Below are 25,090 nucleotides of genomic sequence, written 5' to 3'. Positions count from 1 at the left end.
CATTCTCTTAAGAGAAAAAAATAAGTTTTGTCCACTGAGTCCTCTTTCTTACTTGATTTAATATGTCTTGAGTTGAATGTTTCTCACAAAAACACTTTGCATTCAGAATTAGCCTATCAAACTGTTTGCTCCATAGACTGCTCCATAGGCTGCACTCCTTCTACTGTGGTGCTCTTCTGAGGTATGAAAACCCAAGTCTACTTTTGGCTTAGCCTTCATGATTTTAGAATATAAGTCCCCGTGCTCTGCTTTGAAAGTTATCCTTGTGGTTATTTTGTACCAATAAGAAAAATTCTACTTTTGGTCCGTAGAACCAGCTAACACACTGGGACAGAACTCCTACCATTTCATTTAAAACCATGGTCCTCATAATGGCACACCTATTTACCCGAATTGGGGGGGGGGCAAGAAATATATATATGTGTGTGTGTGTATATATATACACATATATATATATATATACACACATGCACAAATTGGACATGTGTATATATACATGTATATATAAAAATTCTAGTTGGGAATGATGAAACTTACCCAAATGGTTGGGGTTAGGGAATTTGTAACATGCAGTATTTTTTCTTACTGGTAACGCCATTCTACTTGGGGAATATGGAACAAGCCCAAACAGTAATACTGACAGAATTTGGAATTATGATAACAGTGGAGCCTTCACGTAATTCTTTGTTGAAGAAGTTAGGGCCTAAATGTTAAGGCTTATTGTTATTCTGAGTTGATAATCTCTGCCTTGCTTTAATAATTTTTCCTCATGCCTGGGTAGCCCGCGAGTTGCACAATAATCACTCACACAGCTTTGTAATCAATGCCCAAAGTAATAGGATTCCTCTGGCCACCGGCAATTAATAAATTTGTGTCTTTTTTAAAACACTAGCAAGTCGGGCCTGAAATACGACTGACTGGCTCTCCTCATTTGCATATTTATTGCAGTGGAAAAATTCTTACCAGATGATTGATGCTGAGCCTGCCTCTTGAATTCCAAGCAGCACATTATTATGAAATGAAAAATGCCGGCCATACAGTTGATTAAAGTTGAAGACAGTGGAATCGGTGTTTTTTAAGATTGTGGGAGAATTAAAGGCATATTTTAATAGATGTTGACAAGAAGTGAACTAACAAAAGCAAAGCAAAGGATTTGCTTGAAAAGATTTAATCAAATGTCTTTCTTGGGGGATTAATTGCCGGGGATGACTAGTGCAAGTGGCAGGCTTGTGTGGATTTGAATGAAAAGTATTGTTCTCAAGCCAATATATTGTGTGTCATTTTGACCTATAGTTTAGCTGTAGTTTCAGAGTTATACTTTTGAAGGAGAAAAAAAAAATTTCTCTTGTAATCTGTACATTCCAGTTCAGTGTATTTATCTAGGTAAATAGGAATGTGGGAGTTGGAGTTTATGCATACTTTACATGGATAATTATATGTTTCCATATTTAGTTTTAAAATATCTGTATAGATTTTTAAAAGCTGAGAATGGATAAGGTAAACTTTACTTTTTACATTCACTCTTCCCATTCCCCCCTCCATGATTGCCAGAAATTTTATTTATTGGTTTATAATCTAATCAATGAACTGTATACCCATGTCCAAACTTATTGTCTGCCTACAATTTTGTTTATGTTGGACAGTCTGGATGAATCAGGGAAAAAAATAAAGCTGTTAGGTGGAAATGGTTTTTAGATTGGTGACACTTTATATATAGAATGTTTGCATATGGGTAGCATGTAAATGAATACGTAATAAAGGAATCTATGAATGCTACTCCCACACTTGTGCTGTAGATTAATACAAGCAGAGATTAAAAGATATTTACCATGTGAAAGGTGATGATTTTTTGATGTCTTCTATATTTATTAACATTTTTTTCAGAATACCTTAATACACAATAACACATTTATTTTTCATCTTAATTCTGTGAGATAAACAGGGAAAAGATTATCTACATTTTATAGATGAGAAAATTGAAACTATTGGTCCACTCACTATAACATGATTAGCCACTGATAGTTAGAATACTGGACTCCTGACCCTTAGTAAAGTACTCTTTCCATTTATTCTTTTTTTTTTTTTTTTTTTTTCATTTTTATTGAGATTGTTCAGATACCTTACAATTATCCAGAGATCCAAAGTGTACAATCACTTGCCCCTGGGTACCCTCATACAGCTGTGCATCCATCACACTTAATTTTTATTCCATTTTTAGAAACTTTTCATTACTCCAGACAAGAAATAAAGTGAAAGATGAAAAGAGAAAAAAAGAAAAGGAAATTCTAAACCTCCCCTATCCCTAACCAACCCCCCTCAATTGTTGACTCCTAGTATTGCTATAGTACGTTTGTTACTGTTTATGAAAAAATGTTGAAATACTACTAACTGTAGTATATAGTTTGTAATAGGTATATAGTTCTTCCCTATATGCCCCTCTATTATTAACTTCTAATTGTATTGTCATACATTTGTTCTGGTTCATGAAGTGATTTCTAGTATTTGTACAGTTGATCATGGACATTGCCCACCATAGGATTCAGTTTTATACATTTCCGTCTTTTGACCTCCAACTTTCCTTCTGGTGACATATATGACTCTGAGCTTCCCCTTTCCACCTCATTCACACACCATTCGTCACTGTTAGTTATTCTCACATCTTGCTACCAACACCCCTGTTCATTTCCAAATATTTAAGTTCATCCTAATTGAACATTCTGCTCATACTAAGCAAGAGCATCTACATTTCTTCCACAAGGCAGGAGGGAGAGTCATAGAAGGTAGAGAGGCAAAAGAAAGAGGAAACAAAAAAATGACAGCTAGGAAGCAGCAAAAGGAAAAATAACCTTAAATCAAAGTAGAATAAAGAATCAGACAATATCACCAATGTCAAGTGTCTAACATGCCTCCCCTATCCCCCGTCTTATCTGCATTCACCTTGGTATATCACCTTTGTTACATTAAAGGAAGCATAATACAATGATTCTGTTAGTTACAGTCTCTAGTTTATGCTGATTGCATCCCTCCCCCAATGCCTCCCCATTTTTAACACCTTGCAAGGTTGACATTTGCTTGCTCTCCCTCGTAAAAGAACATATTTGTACTTTTTATCACAATTGTTGAATACTCTAGATTTCACCAAGTTACACAGTCCCAGTCGTTATCTTTCCTCCTTTCTTGTGGTGTCTCACATGCTCCCCATCTTCCTCTCTCAACCGTATTCATAGTTACCTTTGTTCAGTGTACTTCCATTGTTGTGCTACCATCTCCCAAAATTGTGTTCCAAACCACACACTCCTGTCTTCTATCACCCTGTAGTGCTCCCTTTAGTATTTCCTGTAGGGCAGGTGTCTTGTTCACAAAGTCTCTCATTGTCTGTTTGTCAGAAAATATTTTGAGATCTCCCTCATATTTGAAGGACAGCTTTGCTGGATACAGGATTCTTGGTTGGTGGTTTTTCTGTTTCAGTATCTTAAATATATCACACCACTTCCTTCTTGCCTCCACGGTTTCTGCTGAGAGATCCGCACATAGTCTTATTAAGCTTCCTTTGTATGTAATGGATCGCTTTTCTCTTGCTGCTTTCAGGATTCTCTCTTTGTCTTTGACATTTGATAATCTGATTATTAAGTGTCTTGGCGTAGGCCTATTCATATCTCTTCTGTTTGGAGTACACTGCACTTCTTGGATCTGTAATTTTATGTCTTTCATAAGAGATGGGAAATTTTCATTAATTATTTCCTCTATTATTGCTTCTGCCCCCTTTCCCTTCTCTTCTCCTTCTGGGACACCAATGATACGTACATTATTGTACTTTGTTTCATCCTTGAGTTCCCGGAGACATTGCTCATATTTTTTCATTCTTTTCTCCATCTGCTCCTTTGCGTGCAGGCTTTCAGGTGTTTTGTTCTCCAGTTCCTGAGTGTTTTCTTCTGCCTCTTGAGATCTGCTGTTGTATGTTTCCATTGTGTCTTTCATCTCTTGTGTTGTGCCTTTCATTTCCATAGATTCTACTAGTAGGTTTTTTGAACTTTTGATTTCTGCCGTATACATGTCCAGTGCTTCCTTTACAGCCTCTATCTCTTTTGCAATATCTTCTCTAAACTTTTTGAATTGATTTAGCATTAGTTGTTTAAATTCCTGTATCTCAGTTGAAGTGTACATTTGTTCCTTTGACTGGGCCATAACTTTGTTTTTCTTAGTGTAGGTTGTAATTTTCTGTTGTCTAGGCATGGTTTCCTTGGTTATCCAAATCAGGTTTTCCCAGACCAGAACAGGCTCAGGTCCCAGAGGGAAGAAATATTCAGTATCTGGTTTCCCTGAGGGTGTGTCTTAGAAAATTGCTCCACCCTTTGATGCCTCGGGTCGCTGTGCTTTTCTGCCCAGCAGGTGACACCTGTTAGCCTATAATTCTTGACTGGTGTGAGGAGGTATGGCCCTGTTCCCCCAGGCTCTGGGGTCTGGTTCTGAATGGAAAGGGCCCCACCCCTTTCCTCCTAGAGAAGACAGACCCCTCAGGTGGAGGTCATTAGCATTTCAATGGTCTCGCTCTCTGCTTGTGGTGTCTCCACCTTTCCCAGAGTCACAACCCTGGAAACTGAAAATGACTGGGGCTTTCTCCACTGAGCCAAAAAAGAAACAGATAGTCCCCTTCAGACCCAGTCCAAGGCAACCCTCCGGCTCTCCCAGGTCAGTCGTCACCCAAAGCCTCTCTGTTTTTTGGGGCTGCGTACCTGTAGTGAGCAGTTCACACTCGCTACTTAAAACCCCAGTTGGAGCTCAGCTGAGCTGTATTCGCTTGCTGGGAGAGAGCTTATCTGTGGCACCACGCGGCTCTGCAGCTCGGGCTATGAGGGAGGGGGTCTCCCGACCTGGTTCCGCAGGTTTTACTTAAAGATTTTATGCTGTGTTCTCAGGCATTCCTCCCAATTCAGGTTGGTGTATGATGAGTGGATGGTCTCATTTGTCCCCCCGCAGTTATTCTGGATTATTTACTAGTTGTTTCTGGTTTTTTGTAGTTGTTCCAGGGGGACTACTTAGCTTCCACTCCTCTCTATGCCGCCATCTTGCCCGAGTCCCTTCCATTTATTCTTTTTTTTTTTTTTTTTTTTTTCCCTAGGTCCAAAATAAGTAATTCTTTATGCTAGTGAAAAAGTAAATGTTCTATGTAATGCAGTGGTTTTTTTTTTTTTTTTTTTTTTATCTTCATTTTATTGAGATATATTCACATACCACGCAGTCATACAAAACAAATCGTACTTTCGATTGTTTACAGTACCATTACATAGTGGTACATTCATCACCCAAATCAATCCCTGACACCTTCATTAGCACACACACAAAAATAACAAGAATAATAATTAGAGTGAAAAAGAGCAATTGAAGTAAAAAAGAACACTGGGTACCTTTGTCTGTTTGTTTCCTTCCCCTACTTTTCTACTCATCCATCCCTAAACTAGACAAAGTGGAGTGTGGTCCTTATGGCTTTCCCAATCCCATTGTCACCCCTCATAAGCTACATTTTTATACAACTGTCTTCGAGATTCATGGGTTCTGGGTTGCAGTTTGATAGTTTCAGGTATCCACCACCAGCTACCCCAATTCTTTAGAACTTAAAAAGGGTTGTCTAAAGTGTGCATAAGAGTGCCCACCAGAGTGACCTCTCGGCTCCTTTTGGAATCTCTCTGCCACTGAAGCTTATTTCATTTCCTTTCACATCCCCCTTTTGGTCAAGAAGATGTTCTCCGTCCCACGATGCCAGGTCTACATTCCTCCCCAGGAGTCATATTCCACGTTGCCAGGGAGATTCACTCCCCTGGGTGTCTGATCCCACGTAGAGGGGAGGGCAGTGATTTCACTTTTCAAGTTGGCTTAGCTAGAGAGACAGGGCCACATCTGAGCAACAAAGAGGCATTCGGGAGGAGGCTCTTAGGCACAACCATAGGGAGGCCTAGCCTCTCCTTTGCAGCAACCGTCTTCCCAAGGGTAAAACCTGTGGTAGAGGGCTCAACCCATCAAACCACCAGTCCCCTATGTCTGTGGTCATGTTAGCAACCATGGAGGTGGGGTAGGCGAATACCCCTGCATTCTCCACAGGCTCCTCAAGGGGGCACTACATCTTTTTTTTTTCCTTGTTTTTCTTTTTTTTTTTTTTTTAACTTTCCCTTCTTTTTTAAATCAACTGTATGAAAAAAAAGTTAAAAAGAAAACAAACATACAATAAAAGAACATTTCAAAGAGACCATAACAAGGGAGTAAGAAAAAGACAACTAACCTAAGATAACTGCTTAACTTCCAATGTGTTCCTACTTTACCCCAAGAAAGTTACCTAATATAGCAACATTTCTGTGAACTTGCTCCTACTATATCCATCAGAAATTAACAGACCATAGTCATTCCTGGGCATCCCCAGAACGTTAAATAGCTTAGCTGTTCTTCTTGGAGTATTGTTCCCCCTTCCTTAATTGCTCTCTATTGCTAGTTCCCCTACATTCTACATTATAAACCATTTGTTTTACATTTTTCAAAGTTCACATTAGTGGTAGCATATAATATTTCTCTTTTTGTGCCTGGCTTATTTCGCTCAGCATTATGTCTTCAAGGTTCATCCATGTTGTCATATGTTTCATGGGATCGTTCCTTCTTACTGCCGCGTAGTATTCCATCGTGTGTATATACCACATTTTATTTATCCACTCATCTGTTGAAGGACATTTGGGTTGTTTCCATCTCTTGGCAATTGTGAATAATGCTGCTATGAACATTGGCGTGCAGATATCTGTTCGTGTCACTGCTTTCCGATCTTCCGGGTATATACCGAGAAGTGCAATCGCCGGATCGAATGGTAGCTCTATCTCTAGTTTTCTAAGGAACTGCCAGACTGACTTCCAGAGTGGCTGAACCATTATACAGTCCCACCAACAGTGAATAAGAGTTCCAATTTCTCCACATCCCCTCCAGCATTTGTAGTTTCCTGTTTGTTTAATGGCAGCCATTCTAACCGGTATTAGATGGTATCTCATTGTGGTCTTAATTTGCATCTCTCTAATAGCTAGTGAAGCTGAACATTTTTTCATGTGTTTCTTGGCCATTTGTATTTCCTCTTCAGAGAACTGTCTTTTCATATCTTTTGCCCATTTTATAATTGGGCTGTCTGTACTATTGTCATTAAGTTGTAGGATTTCTTTGTATATGCAAGATATCAGTCTTTTGTCAGATACATGGTTTCCAAAAATTTTTTCCCATTGAGTTGGCTGCCTCTTTACCTTTTTGAGAAATTCCTTTGAGGTGCAGAAACTTCTAAGCTTGAGGAGTTCCCATTTATCTATTTTCTCTTTTGTTGCTTGTGCTTTGGGTGTAAAGTCTAGGAAGTGGCCTCCTAATACAAGGTCTTGAAGATGTTTTCCTACATTATCTTCTAGGAGTTTAATGGTACTTTCTTTTATATTGAGATCTTTGGTCCATTTTGAGTTAATTTTTGTGTAGGGGGTGAGGTAGGGGTCCTCTTTCATTCTTTTGGATATGGATATCCAACTCTCCCAGCCCCATTTGTTGAAAAGACCATTATGGCTCAGTTCAGTGACTTTGGGGGCCTTATCAAAGATCAGTCGGCCATAGATCTGAGGGTCTATCTCTGAATTCTCAATTCGATTCCATTGATCTATATGTCTGTCTTTGTGCCAGTACCATGCTGTTTTGGCAACTGTGGCTTTATAATAAGCTTCAAAGTCAGGGAGTGTAAGTCCTCCCACTTCGTTTTTCTTTTTTAGAGTGTCTTTAGCAATTCGAGGCATCTTCCCTTTCCAAATAAATTTGATAACTAGCTTTTCCAAGTCTGCAAAGTAGGTTGTTGGAATTTTGATTGGGATTGCATTGAATCTGTAGATGAGTTTGGGTAGAATTGACATCTTAATGACATTTAGCCTTCCTATCCATGAACATGGAATATTTTTCCATCTTTTAAGGTCCCCTTCTATTTCTTTTAGTAGAGTTATGTAGTTTTCTTTGTATAGGTCTTTTACATCTTTGGTTAAGTTGATTCCTAGGTACTTGATTTTTTTAGTTGCTATTGAAAATGGTATCTTTTTCTTGAGTGTCTCTTCAGTTTGTTCATTTCTAGCATATAGAAACATTACTGACTTATGTGCATTAATCTTGTATCCCGCTACTTTGCTAAATTTGTTTATTAGCTCTAGTAGCTGTATCGTCGATTTCTCAGGGTTTTCTAGATATAAGATCATATCGTCTGCAAACAGTGACAGTTTTACTTCTTCTTTTCCAATTTGGATGCCTTTTATTTCTTTGTCTTGCCGGATTGCCCTGGCTAGCACTTCCAGCACAATGTTGAATAACAGTGGTGACAGCGGGCATCCTTGTCTTGTTCCTGATCTTAGAGGGAAGGCTTTCAGTCTCTCACCATTGAGTACTATGCTGGCTGTGGGTTTTTCATATATGCTCTTTATCATGTTGAGGAAGTTTCCTTCAATTCCTACCTTTTGAAGTGTTTTTATCAAAAACGGATGTTGGATTTTGTCAAATGCTTTTTCAGCATCTATTGAGATGATCAATTGATTTTTCCCTTTCGAGTTTTTAATGTGTTGTAATACATTGATTGTTTTTCTTATGTTGAACCATCCTTGCATGCCTGGAATGAACCCCACTTGGTCATGGTGTATGATTTTTTTAATGTGTCTTTGGATTCGAATTGCAAGTATTTTGTTGAGGATTTTTGCATCTATATTCATTAGGGAGATTGGCCGGTAGTTTTCCTTTTTTGTAGCATCTTTGCCTGGTTTTGGTATTAGATTGATGTTAGCTTCATAAAATGAGTTAGGTAGTGTTCCATTTTCTTCAATGTTTTGAAAGAGTTTGAGTAAGATTGGTGTCAGTTCTTTCTGGAAAGTTTGGTAGAATTCCCCTGTGAAGCCATCTGGCCCTGGGCATTTATTTGTGGGAAGAGTTTTGATGACTGATTGGATCTCTTTGCTTGTGATGGGTTGGTTGAGTTCTTCTATTTCTTCTCTGGTCAGTCTAACCCCATTTATTCTTTACTCAGAAAATTATTCCTAAAGCTGGTGACCCGACACTTAGATTGAATCTTGGTGATATGGTGAGACATATGTTCTTCTTGATTTTCTCTTAAGGGGAAGGCCTCTGGAAACGGACGGTGTAAGACAAGATAAACATATATATCCTTGACAATCTCCATTTGATTTGTGGCCATGTGCCACAAGGGAGACAGAAGAGAGTGTATGCATCTTTGCTGCTTTTCTTAACTTGTATAATAATTGGGAGAAAAATTACTGTGTTAGAAACTGTTGATTCCATTCTCTTTATTGTTCATAGGGTGAACAAATGGAATGCAACCAAATATGAATAATAAAGAGGTTTCTTTTTGCTGGGAAGAAGAATTCACTGTTGAATTTGAGTCTTTAGGAGTGTTTCCTCACTCTTGTCATGTCATCATGTCATCGGCTGAGGCTTTGGGGAGGTCTGCTTACCTTTAGTAAAGGGTTGCCCATTGTCTCTTCTGGTTTTACATAAAATCTGATTTGAAGGAACTGTGGCCCTGGTATATTGCAAAAAATTGTGAGTGGGATTCTGCCTTCTAAATCTCTTTACAGAAAGTTGTCTATGTGTTGGGCCACTGGTGACATTTTCTTTGATAAACTTTTTTTTTTTTTTTTTGGTGGTGGTTTGAAGTACAGAATTGCAGATTTCATCTCTGGTAGGTCTCTTGACACTTTGATGCATGGTGGTGCTATTCCTGAAGGGAGCTTAAGTACTTCAGGGCTACTTTCTGACTGGGTGAAGGGGTGTATAAAAAGAGAACATATGAGAGAGTATTAACAGAAAGGCACACTTTGATTTACTGATACTGGCTCTCTGCTTTCTTGTTGGATTGATATGCTCTCTAATATATCTGCAATGGATTTTTTTAAACTCGAACAAAATGAAAGGGCTTGTATAGCTACTTGATAGTAGTGACCCTTAAAAGTTGTAGTCTTTCATTGGATGTTTTCACAATTCTTGGTTATGCTTCATGGTAGAGTCAAATTATGACTTGCTTTTTGGGGGCTAGCAGCTATAAATATTATAGACTGCTTTGCGGCTTCTTCCTCATGTGGTTCTTGATTTCGTATTTTAGATAATGGACACATGATACCTAGAGAATATAAAGGACAGGCACTTGGTTTTCCCGTTCTTTTTGACTAGGCTGAAGTTTGAAAGATTATAGATAATTTGTACAGAGATTAACTGGGATGATAGCAATTATTTATTATACTCTGATCTTGGGAATTTATTTTATAAATGCAAAATTAATTTGTGATTTCACTGTGGAGAACATGGGCTCTGTCTCTTAAGATGTAGCTGTTTCTAAAAAAAGATAAAAACTGGTTAATATGTGGAATTTGGATGAGATTTCTTTATTTTCTTGGGCTTCCTTCCAAGTATGAGTGTCTTTTTAATTTTATTATTAAGGCTCTTTCTATAAGGTTAGCTTCTATGGGATATCTGTTTACAATTCATAGCTCTTGTCACAGTTGAACATTTTTGGTAACAATATTTGTAGTTATTTGTATTCTTTGTTCTCATTTCTTTTTACATTTTTCAAGTATTTTCATAACTGCATTTTCTACTTATCTACTTAGCTCAGACTGAAAAATTCTTCCATCAATAATTATATCTTTTTTCTTATTACCTACTTTTCATCTTATTTATACTTCACCCATATCCCAAAAAGCAGCAGATGGAAGAATAATTCTGATTTAATTTTTTCTTCTTCATGAGAGTCACTTTTTATCTCCATGTTTGGTGGAAAGGGTTTTTTATTTTTGTGTGTTTGTGTGTTTTTTTGTTTGTTTGTTTAAAGACTGAGAGCAACAGGTTGAGGATCCTGATTTGGAATACAAGGTATTTTGGATTTTTCAGGTAATATTCATGTATCGCAAATTCTCTCAAGTGGTATGAATATGAGAATAAAGTATAGAATCAAGAAAAGATATGGTCAAGGATCTTACATGTTATTTTAAATTAAATAAGAAAGTTGTATTTATGTAGTTTTATGTGCAGATTATTTGAAGGAATGCAAGGTTGTGGTGGAGTCATTGAGTTCCTTCTGACCCATCAAAGAAGGCTTTCTCAGGTAGTTTAGTTCTTACCTTTATGTTGAACTAGAATGCTGTATAGTATGGTGTACATGGAAAGCTTGTCTACCTTGTGTGTTGGTCCCACTGATGGTTGGAACACAAAACATTTAGGAGGCCATTTATGCCGGGTAGGGTAGAAGCTGAAAGAATAAGGCTCATAAAAATCTTTTAAACTGAAGTGCGTGTGGTCCAAAGTTAGTGTAGAGTGTTGAATGGAAGTGAAGATTACAATTACTTAAGGAAAAGAGGGGAGGAGTGACAGCAGCATGGCCAGAGATAAATGGACAATTACTTGTGACAAGATGAATGGAAAGTACAGGATTTAGCAAACAATTAAATGTATAGAATAAGGACCCCAAAATATAAGTGATCTTCTGTGAAAACACATCAAACAGAGAAGAGAAGACAAGGGAGAAGTATTAGGTGGGAAGAAAAAAGTTCTGCTTGTAACATGGTATGGTTTGAAGGAAAAGGGAGCATCCGTGTGAAGATTTTCTGACAGTTACCAGAAATGTGAAATTTTGATTATGCGAGAGACATCTGAGTGTCATTGACACATACATGTTGATTATCAATGTGTAGTTAGCCCCTTTAGTAGGGTTATACTGATAGAAAAGGTCTCCAGAAGGCCAGTCTTGGTTCTGAAAGTTCTTAGCCATAGACTATACACTTAATCCTGTTGGCTATGAATAGAACCAGGTGAGAATTTATTCCTAATGTATGGATTTTCTTTTTTCTTTTTAGTAATAAAAATCACAATAGTTCCAACTTATTGGGTATATCCCAGGAATATTATATCCCTTTTAATCCTCTCAGGAACCTGATATGATAGCATCTTAGCTTGAATACCTATGAAACAAAATCTGAGGCAAACCTCCATGCCATGTTCTGTTGGTGGATACTGTCCTGGCGCATCAAGAGCAGGGAATGCAGAAGTGAGTCAGGGAAGGAGGGACAGCTACCAAGACAGCTGATCTCACACAACACCTCCAGAGATCCTGAGGAACCACTGCACTTCAGAAAGAGGAGAGAGGTATTTGCCTGTTGGGTCTTTCTGTTCTGTCTTTCAGTGGTCAAAGTTCACCTCAGGAGGCATTAATACCTTGTGGTGGATAGTTTGCAGAAATGGTCACCGTAATTCCTTCCATCCCTGTACCTTGCTCCTTTGCATGTGACTCTGTAGCTCCTGGCATCAAGAGCTGAGCCTTTATCTCTACCTCTTGAGCCTGGGCCTGGCCATGTGACTTGTTTTGGTGAATGGGACATTAGCAAACATGATAGAAGCAGAGACTTGAAAAGTGCTTGGGCATTGGGGCTGGCCCTCTTTTGCTGCTGGAAACCTTCTGCCACAATGTAAATGAGCCTGGGCTAATCTCCTGGGGGAAGAGGGACATATGCAGAGCCCTGGCTGACATTGAGCCAACTGCTGGACCTGTGGGTGATGCCCCCCAGGTCAACCAGCCTGCCGGTCCCCAGACATGCGAGTAACTTGTTGATGTAGAAATTTTAATGTACAATTCAGAGTACATACCCTGCAAACAATAAGTCATTAACTTGGGTTTTTCTATGTGAACAGGAACTTTTCCATAAGATTATATATTGAGAGTCTGAATGATGAATGTTTGTAGCTCAAACCAGAGGCACATGAGCTCTCCTGGGGAGGGTGGTGGTGATAGGAATTCCAGGACATAACTATGCTCTTTAGGGGAGGAAGAGGACTTGCCTGAGGAGTTGGTTGATAGAAGGATAATCTAAGATTTTGGGGGGGTAACCTGTAGAAAAATTCCTGAGAAACTAATACCAAAGGGGGAAATACAATTAGCTATATAATGACAGAGAGGGAAGGATTTTTTTGAACTTAATAAATATTATGAACTGGTAGTTTATTGAACTCTGTAGACACTTTTCCAAGTACCGCACACATGTTATCTTGCTTGCTCCTTACAACAATGCTATGAGGTTGGAACTGTTTATTTCCTTCTGGAAATTCTGTATTTCAGAGAGCTTGTAGTGCCTGCATGCACTGTGGCACCTTTTTTCCCCACCAGCCAGAACCATCTAGGAATCGTGAGTTATAGGCATTGCCTGCTTTGGAGAATTGTAGATAATTGTCCCTTCTCTCTTTCCCAGGTCATAAAGCACTTAAAGCATTGTTGAGATCACTGGTGGATCTTCAGGAAGAGTTGCTTTTCCAGTACCCAGACACTAGATACCTAGTAGATGGGACCAAACCCAAAACAGAAAGGTAAGGAGGGAATGTAACTATAGAGTTACTTGATTTCTTTTCATCTGGATCATTTCCTGACATTTATGAAAAAGAAAGCCATGTCCTTTCCAGACTGATATCATACTTAATGTTAGTAAAAATAGGAAGAACCTTTTATATTTAACTGTTGGACAGGATGGCATATACATAGGGAATTAGATGTTGGATTTTTATACCTAGTTGTGCCTTGATTCTCTGTGTGGGCTTAGGCAAAACTTGCCTTCTCTTCAGATGTATTGAAATTCATAGTTAAAAGCACGTTTTAAATATTAATGATTAATAAATGATTAATATTTAAGAAACACTTTATGCCCTCATGGAATTACTGGTTATAACCATTCCCTATTCACTGAGGGAAGAAGCTATTATTTTGTAAGGTAGAAAAGTATTCAGAAAACCATAGCAAAATAAACTCTTTTCCTTTATGAAATTATCATATTTCATGGTGGTTTTTCTCCCTCTGATTGAGCCTGCTGTATAATGCACATGCTTGCTTTCTTTTCTTGGATTTATCCTTTGCTTCATTCTTCTCTACTGGACTATTTGGAAGGAAAAAAAGGTAACTCATATTTATTGAGCACCCACTATATGTTGGGTTCAGTAATCTGGTGGGTGCAATTGGCTATAGAGTTAGAAGTTGTGTTACATTCTCATGATGACTGCGTATATTGCAGTTTAGTTCTCATTCTATTGCCTTCCCTTGAGTTTTCTTCACATTCAGCTCCTCTTCATTCAGTTCAGCTAACGTTTATTCAGTTTCCTTGAATAGTTGGTTACAGGAGACACATTTTCCTTATTGATTTGAGGATTAGGGTCACAGACGTATGATTATGTGTTTAAGTTTTAAAGACCCTCCTGTAACAGTGCAAGCCTGGCTTGTATGCATTTCTAATGTTTTTATGACCTCATTTATTTTTATGGTTTGCCTTCTTTAAGAAAAAAAATATATATATATATATATTTTTTGAAACCAGTCCTCTTTATATTTATTTGAAAAGTTACATGAATTTTTGACCAATCTCGTAAATATTCCTTTCAAACAAACAAACAAACAAAATATCTTCATATCTATGGTGTTATTTAAAATGTAGACAGAATAGACAAAGCCTGAATACTCCCTGCTTCATGTGAGCGTAAGTTTTCATTTAGGCAATGCTATTTACATTAGACTTAGTGTTCTTATTGGTTTTCTAGTGAGGAAGAGATTTCTAGTGAAGATGATGAGCTAATAGAGCAGGAGAAGCAGCAGAGAAGGGCCCCACCAAAGAGGAAGCTGGAGATGGAGGACTATCCCAGCTTCATGGCAAAGCGCTTTGCTGAGTTTACGGTCTACAGGAACTGCACCCTTCAGAAGTGGCACGACAAAACCAAGCTGGCTTCTGGAAAACTAGGAAAGGCAAGTGTGTGTATATGTGTGTGCATAAGTTAGGTTCTGGCAACCTGAAGCAGTTTTAAGAAATTGGAACAACAGCTCTTTTTTTGTATGTATTATGTCATGATATAATAATTATGATAATAAGTAATTTCTGTAGCAAAGTTTATTGGACTCCTACTATTAGGATTTAAACCATTCAGGCTTGGGTTTTAATTTTATTTGAAGGAATGTTTTATTCCAGAAATTGTGGCCCTGTAAGCACCCAGGTGCTGGAAAAACAAAATACTTTAAAGAAATGGATTTTTAAAAATTATTTTTATTTAAGGGAGCAGAAGAAACTAATCTCTGGGTATGGGGAAGTGATAGGACCTGATTTTTAAGACTAATTTTTTTCTAAGAACAGTTGTAAAATATAGCCACTTACAAACTCAGTCTTTAACAAAAGTCCCTCCTGAAAGGAGGATTGTCTTTCTCTGTTGACACAAAAAGATAGAGAAAGCAGTATAGCTGCCTTCAGCACTGACTCCTTGTTATCTGATACTGGCGAATGTTGTTGCAGGGTTTTGGTGCTTTTGAACGCTCAATCTTGACTCAGATTGATCATATATTGATGGACAAAGAAAGATTACTCCGAAGGACACAGACCAAGCGCTCTGTCTACCGTGTTCTTGGGAAACCTGAACCTGCAGCTCAGTCTGTCCCAGAAAGTTTGCCAGGACAACCGGTAAGAACTCTGTGATGCAGGGTGGTTATGGGGAGAAGTTTCTATAAGGCTAATTAGCTGAAAAATTGGATCACCCATTTGTAGATATTACTGTTGCTATAAGAAGTTAGTGAAAGAAAGGAAGAGAAGAAAAAATGGCTACTAGATTGTTGAGAAACAGATTATATGGGGGGAGAAAATTTAAAAAAATGGAGCTATTTATTGTTAACTGTTGTGTGTAGTAATCTCTTACTTTTGAGTTTGGTATGGGAGTCTGGTAATAGAAGCTTTCAAAATCCAGTTTTTAAAATTTAGTTTTAATACTGTTTCTATAGAAATGTTAGTATTGGAGCAAGTATATCCTTGAGGCTTTTGTTGGCCATTCAGATAATGTAGAATAATCAAATTATTTTGTTTAAAGGGGACATTTTATTTTTTAATTATTGAAGAAATATATTAATAGTTTTTTTTTTGCAGTGGGAGGGGGACAGTGTACTTTGTTGATGGCACATGACAAGGCAGAGCTCTTTAAGCCCCTTCCCTTCTTTACAGGGCCAGGGGTGGAAACTCTCTAGGACTTTTGATTCTCATCAGGGATCGAGTTGTGGCAAGGACTCCCCAGCAGTTGATTCCTCTCTCTTCATGTGCTGTTGCTGGAGCTGGTGGTCCAGGGGCCTCTTACTTCTTGGAGGCCATGTGGATCATAAGGTCCACCACCCTTTTGCTGTAGCCAAATTCATTGTCATACCAGGAAATGAACTTAACATATTGGTTGTTGAGGACAGTGGGCAGCCCCAGCATCAAAGGTGGAAAAGCAGATGTCACTGTTAAAGTCCCAGGGGACATCCTAGTCCTCAGTGTAGCCCAGGATCCCTTTAGGGGGCCCTCTGATGCCTGCCTTACCACTTCCTTGATGTCATCATATTTGGCTACTTTCTCCAGGCAGCAGGTCTGATCCATGATGGACACATTGGGGGTGAGGACACTGAAGGCCATGCCAGTGAGCGTCCCATTCAGCAGTGCTGGTAGATGCAGGGATGATGCTCTGGACAGCCCCACTTCTGTTGTGCTACAGTTTCCTGGACGGGCCATCCACAGTCTTCTGGGTGGCAGTGAAGGCATGGACAAGGGTCATGAATTCCTTCATGATGCCAAAGTTGTCATGGATGACCTTGGCCAGGAGGGCCAGGCAGTTAGTGGTTTGGGAAGCATGGCTGACAGTCTTGAGGGAATTATCATACTACTTATGGTTCATACCATCACAAACATGAGGGCATCAGTGGAAGGGGCAGAGATGATGACTCTTTTGCTCCACCTTTCATGTGAGCTCCCGTCTTCTCCAAGGTAGTGAAGATACCAGTGGACTTCACTACATATTTATCACTAGCATCAGGTGATTTGATGTTTGTGGGATCTTGCTCCTGGAAGATAGAGATAGGTTTCCCATAGATAACAAGCTTCCTGTTCTCAGCTTTGGCAATGACTTTGGGTGCCATGGGTGGAATCATACTGGAACTTGTAGACCATATAGTTGAGGCCACTGAAGGATCATTGACGGTGACAATCTTCACTTTGCCAGAGTTAAAAACAGCTCTGGTGACCTGGCACCCAATATGGCCAAATATGTTTGCTCTGACCTACACCATCGTGTCTCAGAGTTGTGATTGGCACTGCACTAGTAGATGCGGTTGTCTGTTGAACAGGGAAAGCAAAGAGCTGTACTTAATACTTGTTTAAGTTCAGAAGAATTTAAAGCGAAAAATTAAATTCTTCCTAGTCTGAAAATCCCACTCCTCAGATTAACTACTATTAACAGTGGTTAATCTGAGGAGTGGGATTTTCAGGTATTTTCTATGTACTGTAGATAACAACCTACATATAACAATATATATACTGTATATATGTTATGTACTGTATATAACTACATATATATATAAAATATGGTTGTCCTTTTTTCCTTTATTAAGTGGGATGTGTATATGTGTGTGTGTATATATATAAAAATGTATCAAAGATATTATAACCAAATATAAAATCTTAAAACTTTCTTTTTAAGTTTAATGTATCCTGGATATTTTTCCATATTACTTCCTAGAGAACTACTACATTTTCCTTAATGGCTGCAGAGTAATCCATTGTGTGGAAGTGTTCTATAATTTATCCAAACAATGGATATTTATGTTATCTGCTGTATTGTAAACCAGGCTACAGTAAACATTCCTGAACATTTATGTTTGTGTATTTGTATGAACATGTGGATAAATTTCTTGAAGCGGAAATGTTAGATCAAAGATTCTACACATTTTTAGTCCTTGATAGATGTTTCCAAATTGCCTCCAAAAAGGCTGCATAAACTTCCATTCCCCAGATGTGTTCTTCTCCAATGCTGAGTGTTGTCAATCTTACAGGTGAAAAGTGGTGTCTTCTCATTTTAATATGCATGTATTTAATTAGAGTGAGTTAAACATTTTTATATGATTATTGACTATTTGGGTTCTTTTTCTGATGATTGTCCATTAATGTTTTTGCCCAATTTTCTATGGGACTCTTTTTGTTTTTTAGTTTTAAGCACTCTTTATATCTTAAGGAAAAAAGTGCTTTGTCTGTTACACAAATTATACTAGCCATATTACTATGATAACTTCATTGGGCATTCACTCTCCTTCCCATTATTAATACAGGAGATCCTTCCTCAAGCCCCTGCTAATGCTCACCTGAAGGATTTGGATGAAGAAATCTTTGATGATGATGACTTTTACCACCAGGTGTGATTTTTACACTGTTTTCTGTTGTTTCCAAATCAGGTTTTAGCATTTTAAAACATCTGATAGAATTCTCTGAACAAAAAGCTAGCTTACTTGGATGGAGGATAGAATCAGACGGGGAGTTAGAATTCCTGTGTTCAGAATTGATTTTCTGTGCAATTCTGGATATGTTGCTTCTCGTCTGTTTCATTTGTTTCCTTTTGAAATAAAAGCAGCTATAGCTACTTTGTTAGTTGTTGCTGAGTGTAAAGGATTTGTGAAACAGTTTCAATGGCTTTGAATCAGGTGGTTTATTCTTTCCCAGCTGTTTTTGCTAATGTTGATGGAAGACTTTTTGTTTGTTATTTGGTTTCTTGTCCCATTACTATTAGAATGGGATATGGAGTTCTTGATTTGCACTTCTGGTTCTGTTACTATTAAGTCACTTGTACCTGTCTTTGGTGTCTTTTTGTACCTGTTCAAATCTGTTAAATACGTACTGAGAGTGTCTACATACTGTTGATTATAGCAGTGTAGAGCTCCAAAGACAGGAAGAATTGGTAGAAGTTGAAATAAGGTCTAGTTCTCAATATCTCTTCACAAATGTTCTCCCAATTATTTCCTGACTTTTTGTGTCATTTGCTGGCATGCTGCTCTTTGTAATGTGCTGATGACTGTTAAGGTAGACTAAACATTTGGGCTATTCTAAAAAATTTAAATAATTTCCTGTTATCCTGGGCCACTTGGTAAGATATACTTCTTAATGAAATGTGCTTTAGGCTGTACCTTTTCTAGCTCAGTGGAAGACTGAGGAAACTTTTCAGCAATGATATACCAATTTTTGTTGAGCCATTGTCTATAAAATAATTTTTTTCTTTGCAGAATTTTAAGTGTGTTAAGAATTTGCAACTGTTTGTTGCAAATGTACATATGCAACATATGGTGTATGAGAGAAAGGAACTTCTTAGAAAATTACACAGTACTGTACATATGGCGTATGAGAGAAAGGAACTTAGAAAATTACACAGTAAAGTCAATAGAATGAGTGATTTTTTTGGAGAATACCTCTGGTTTTGCCCTAAAAAAAGAGAAAGATACTTTATTCATCTTTCTATTCATACTGTAATATTCAATAAAATTATTGCCATAAGTGAATCTTAAGAGTAATGATGAGAGGGTGTAGGAAGGAGGATTGGTGTGGCCTCAGGTGTTCCCAGTCAGAGGTCCTGATTCTTTTTTTCCTTTTTTTCTCTTATATTCATTTGTCAGAAGAGTACGGAACTCTGTTTTGTTCTGGAGTGTCTAAGGAAGTACCTGATGTGGGATATTAATGCTGTAAAATTGTGTGAGATCACAGGAGACAATCAAAAATGTTCCAGTCACCATTAATTGAAGTGTACGTGATTCTATGGAAAGTGCATCATAAATTAAATAGACTTAATAAAATAAACTGAAATTACTGGGGAAATGTTGCTTCCACTGGCAATCCTTAGTCTGAAAGATTCTTGTTTTTTTGTTTTTTGCCTGTAGGTCTATTTAAAAAGAAATCGCTTTACTTGATTGGCCCTTCATCCCAATTAATAATTTTAACTTCGATAAATTGTGGTTTCAGAGTTATGACTAGTCACATCTTAGCTTTTCCCCTTGCTGGTTAATTGGGGTTCTGGGGTTAATCTAAATTAAAACTTAAACTAATAGAGGTCAGCAAGGCAACCGAAATACCTGAGTGAAACAAATGGGACTGCCAGGCACAACTTTATCTTGGCTGTTTCCCAAGAGGGAAGTGGCAGCAAATTGGAGTTGTTTCAGCCTTCTGTAAAGGTGAATGATGGGTGACACTTGTTAATGTGCAGCATCTCTGGAAGCATTCCAGATTGCTTTGCTGCTGTACCAACTGCTGCCATCCATGCACAGTCAGTAGGAACTGGACCAGTTGCCAACATCTGGCAGCACAGCAAGGAATGGGTGCAAATCTTGAAACCCCACAGATTCTAAATATGGTGCTTAGAACTGTGCAGGCTTTAATCACTTGGCACTCTTTGGCAGCAGGCTCTGACAGCTTATCCTAGCCTCATACATCACAAGCCGACATCTGCAGAGCCACAAGGCAGCTGCACATTCATTTTCTTTTCTTGCCTTTTCTCTTTGCCTCTTATTCCTTTTTCTTTAGACTTTCCTCTGCCTCCCTTCAGTTTTCCTCCCCCTCCCCAATATGCTTCTAGGGAGAGATGATCTGTAAAGATTACTGCCTCATTGTGTGCAAGTAATTGTGGTGATGCCAGGCCCTTGACAGACACAACGTAGCACCTGTTCTGCTGACCTGGTTAATTTCTTCTGTTGAGTGGGATTTGTCAGAGATTGGAGCTCAAGCCAATTCAATGATAAGGCTAAAGAAAATGGCTGTATGTTTTCTGTCACCTCCCAATTAAATTGGCTTCATAAAGTGCTTTCCTTTATTTGTCAGGGTAGTAAGCCTGAGCTAAGTGTTGCATTCAGAAGTAGTACAGTGTGTCACAATGGGCCTGTGAGTTTTCATTTGTGTTTTTTTTACAGGGTCATATGGAAGAGCTAGGGGATGAATATAATATATTTCACTTCTTTTTTTTAAAACCATACTTGAAACCGTACTCTTTGGGTCTATGTTTTGTAAGGAAAAGATTATAGCCACATTAAATTTTAATGTTTCATTGTGAGAGTTTAAAGCCTTACTTGGTTAATTCAGGTGGCTGTGTAAATGCCTAACTACCCAGAATGATGTGTGGGGGTCAGAACATCCAACACACACCCAACACGTGTGCAGCGTGCGCGCACGCGCACACACACATTCACTCACTTTCCTTCTCATTCTCTTTCTTCTTTCTTAACTGGGCTTAAATTACTACTTAAAATTCTTAAAAATTTATCAAAATTCACCTATATTATTTAGTAAAGACACGTATATACATATGCATGCATGTATATAGATATTTATATGTGTGTTTGTGTGCGTGCAGAGAGAGAAGAGGGCACTGAGGAGTATCAGATATACATAATTGTGTCATTCTGAGAGCTGAAAAGAACTTTAGAGAAAACTGATTTCTGAGAAAGTAAAGTAACTTCCTAAAGTCATATAGTAAATGGCAACACTAATACTTGATTTCATGGCTTCACAGGCCAAGTCTTGTTCTTTCCATCATAGCTTTATATCTTAAATATTTCATTCTTGAGCCATAAAAAGTCTTCACTGTAGTATTACAACTTTTAGTTTGTGAATAAATAAACTTCATTTTCTTAGAACTGGAAGAAATATTATGAGTATTAAAAGTAGATTTTTTTCCCTTAGGTGACAGATAATTTATTGAACCCTTGCTACTTAACAATACAGTGAAAAGATTAGCTTTGTAGTTTTGTTACTGGTTTGTTTGGAACCTGAAATTACTGGAAGCTTAAGGTATACCCAGTGGTGAAGATTTTATGTTGGGGGTGTTCACCTGATGAAAGCATTGCGGATTTTACTGCCAAGTGGAATTAGTTTGCATTTGGCCCATTTCTTGCCAAAGCTCATACCTGATGACAGTTTAACAAAATATGAAGGTTGTAAATAACCATAAAGGATGACCCATTCAGAAATGTTTTCCTGTATCTGTTTTTCATTTTCATGTCCCCATTGGCTACTTTTTAACATTCTTTTGAGATGTGTTGTCTGTATCACCATTTAAAGTTTTGTTTTGTTTTGCTTTCTTAAACCATCAGAGGCTCTTTCATTTGATATGCCTAAGTTCCTAAAAAATTGGGGAAGGACTCACATTTGCTGAACACTAGTTATGTGCCAGTTCCTGGACTAGGTGGATAGGTACTTGATATGTATCTTTATTTAATCCTCATAAGATTCCCATGTTGTGATATGACTGCACTTAGCTATAAACTGTATGAAGTGATTGGTTTTATTTTTTTTTCAGGAGACTCTCCCAGACCTCAAACTAGTTTCTTGTCACTTCATGGGGCATTTTGTTCTGAAAGTACTAATTGAGCTTAGGTATTGACAGATTGATACCTGGATTTCTAAGCATTTATTGGGATTTTATATGTTGCTTCTAACTCTGTTTATCTTTGTTCTGATGTGTGCTCGGTTATTCTGAATCTAACTAGGAGTGTCTAGAGAAAGGAATATATTTTGCCCTTTTGATGACCACCTTGATGGGTTAAATTTCTTCTCTCATTTGCCATCAGGACATGTTTATAACTAACCTTGTCACATGCTGGACTTCTGTATCCAAGACATTTGATAATGCATAAACAAGTAATTACTAGTTCGGTGAACTATTAAAAGTTGATAAAGTTGGAGAAATAGGGAAAAGACAAACTTTCTGACGAAATGGTATACCTTAATTAAATTGGTGAGTGATTAATATGGACACTTGATCTGGTGGCTTTAACTCCATGCATTTAGATCTTAGTATGAATAAGAGAGGTCTCAAGCCACTAGTTAATGGCAATACAGTATTCTTACTGTTGACATGTGTCTTTCTGTCATTCCGTTGATGGGTAATAATGTGCTTTAAAGTTTGATTTGAATCTGCTCCTTTTTGAGTTGTTGGAAAACAGATACCTTCTGTTCACAGCAGTATGTCATTTTTAGTTTTACTTTAAAATGTTGCTGTCATTTGGGGTCTGGAGAGTGTTTCTTAAAAATTTGATTAAAGTTACTGCAGATAGACCTTTCTGATTATTTTAGAGAAGACATATGCATGAATTATATGAATTTGAAAAATAGATACTATGGTTGAAGATGTAGCAGGGAGGTAACCAGTTAGGTTTCTTGTGGTGTTTAAAAAAAGGATCCAAATCACTGGTTTAGCTATCAACTGCTTTTCTCTTCCAGATATCTTTTTTGATCCCTGCACTCATTCCAACATTTTTTTTCTGCCTTCTTTGCTGCAGTTCAAGTACTCTTTAAAAATTTTTTTTAACTTTGATGTTATGAATCAACATCTCTTTTCCTGTACTTATCGACTTTATATCATAATGTTTAACATCAGTGCATGAAACATTAATGTTCACATAGAATGATATTCTTTAAAAAAAAAATTAAAATCTCAAAGCAAATACCAATGTCCAGTTAAACTCCAGTTTAATAATTACAAAATATTTTGACTCTGTGTAAAAATTTTGTTTGAAGATACATGACAGTTTCTTTGCTGCCTCTTTAAGCCAAGTGTGGCATCAGCATTGGCATTTGATTGCTAGCTTAGGCTTGCTATCATTGAGGCTGCACAGAACAGGAGGCCAAAAGCCACATTTTAAATGCAAGGCCTAGAAGTTTCATCAGATAGCAGCATCAAGGGAAGGTACACATGTCTGGTCCTCATTTCTTTCAGTTTCCTTGTTTTACAAAACACCAGAGCATGACTTTAGTACCACTGCTTTTAAACAAACGTAAAACTTCAGAACAAAGCCTAAAACAGTACACTTTGTAGGGCCAGCTAGGAAAGACATAAGAGTTGGCTTAGAGCTATTGAAGAAACTTTTTCAAACTCAAGTGGTACTCTGGGAGTTCACTAGGCACATACGTATGTGCCAAAAAATGGCTTTTTTTCTACTTATAAGAACAGTGCCAGCTGACTGATAGTAATTGAATACAGTATTCTAGCAGTATCTTAGTAACCCCAAGTAAAGAATTTTAGCACTCTAAGAAATGGGGGGGGATGCTACCTGTTTACTGAATTAGGCTTGACATCTTAGTATTAAATTGTATTCAATGTATTGCTCCTTTAAAGTAACATAGGGAAAATGACATGCTAAGAAAAGGAATGTTAATAAACATGTGTATTATGGATCTAGAATAAAACATAATTGTTACAAAGTTACATAGTATCTTTGGAGACCACTTGTCCAAACTGTTTTTTTTTTATGCATTTCTTTATTGTCAACTTTAACATATATACATAACAGTGATAACTTTCAAAGTACAATTTAACAAGTAGTTAGAGAACAAATTTCAGAGAATATCATGGGTCACAGTTCCACAACTTCAACTATTTCCATTATTGTAAAATATAACATACATACAGAAAGGTGTTAATTTTCGATATACAACTCAATAAGCAGTTATATAGGTAATTTCAAAAATTGTTATGGGTTATAGTTCCACAGTTTCAGTTCTTTCCTTATTATGGAATATAGGGTATATGCAGAAAGATGAAGACTTTCAAAGCACAATTCAACTAGTAGCTATAGAACAAATTTCAAAGAATGTTATAGGTTACAGTTCCACCATGTCATTTACCTCCTTCCAGCTATTCCAACACCCCAGCATCTAAAAATATATATATATATATATTTATTTATTTATATATAGTTTCAGTATTCATTGACCTTTGTTAAATCTTATCTTGTTTGTTGCTACCTCTTCCTCTCACTGAATCTCTTTCTCCATCTTCAGGGGTGTCTAGGCAGTGAGCACCCTAACTTGTTCATATTGAAAGGGTGTGGTCCGAACTGGTTTTTTTTTTTTTTTTTTAGTTTTTAATTTTACTTTTTAGAGAAGTTTTGGGTTTACAGAAAAATCATGCTTAAAATACAGTGTTCCCATATACCATCCTATTATTAACATCTTGTATTGGTATAATACATTTGTGACAATTGAGGAAAACACATTTTAATAATTGTACTGTTAACCATAGTCCATGGTTTAACTTAAGGTTCACTATATGTGTTGTGCAATTCCATGGATTTTTTAAAAAAACTTTTATTCTAGTAACATACATACAACCTAAAATTTCCCCCTTTAACCACATTCAAATATATAATTCAGTACTGTTAATTACATTCACAGTGTTTGCTACCATCACCACCATCCATTACCAAAACTTT

General features: G+C 37.4%; 1 protein-coding gene across 4 annotated transcripts in view; it reads left to right on the top strand.

Annotated features, from left to right (window-relative positions):
- AATF (apoptosis antagonizing transcription factor) overlaps positions 1-25,090 on the top strand; it is a 127,937-nt gene that overhangs the window by 42,973 nt on the left and 59,874 nt on the right. For 3 of the 4 annotated variants that reach the window (XM_037808145.1, XM_037808147.1, XM_037808148.1), the window contains exons 5-9: positions 13,281-13,395; positions 13,967-13,975; positions 14,611-14,812; positions 15,351-15,515; positions 18,176-18,259. In XM_037808145.1, coding sequence (XP_037664073.1) covers positions 13,281-13,395; positions 13,967-13,975; positions 14,611-14,812; positions 15,351-15,515; positions 18,176-18,259 — 575 coding nt within the window. The remainder of the gene's footprint in view (positions 1-13,280; positions 13,396-13,966; positions 13,976-14,610; positions 14,813-15,350; positions 15,516-18,175; positions 18,260-25,090) is intronic. The other variant, XM_037808146.1, reaches the window with a different exon arrangement.

Source organism: Choloepus didactylus, chromosome 18 (assembly GCF_015220235.1).
Source record: "Choloepus didactylus isolate mChoDid1 chromosome 18, mChoDid1.pri, whole genome shotgun sequence".
Classification (NCBI taxonomy): domain Eukaryota; kingdom Metazoa; phylum Chordata; class Mammalia; order Pilosa; family Megalonychidae; genus Choloepus; species Choloepus didactylus.
The sequence above is the reverse complement of the archived record's forward strand: the minus strand, read 5'-3'. Positions and strand labels throughout refer to the sequence as shown.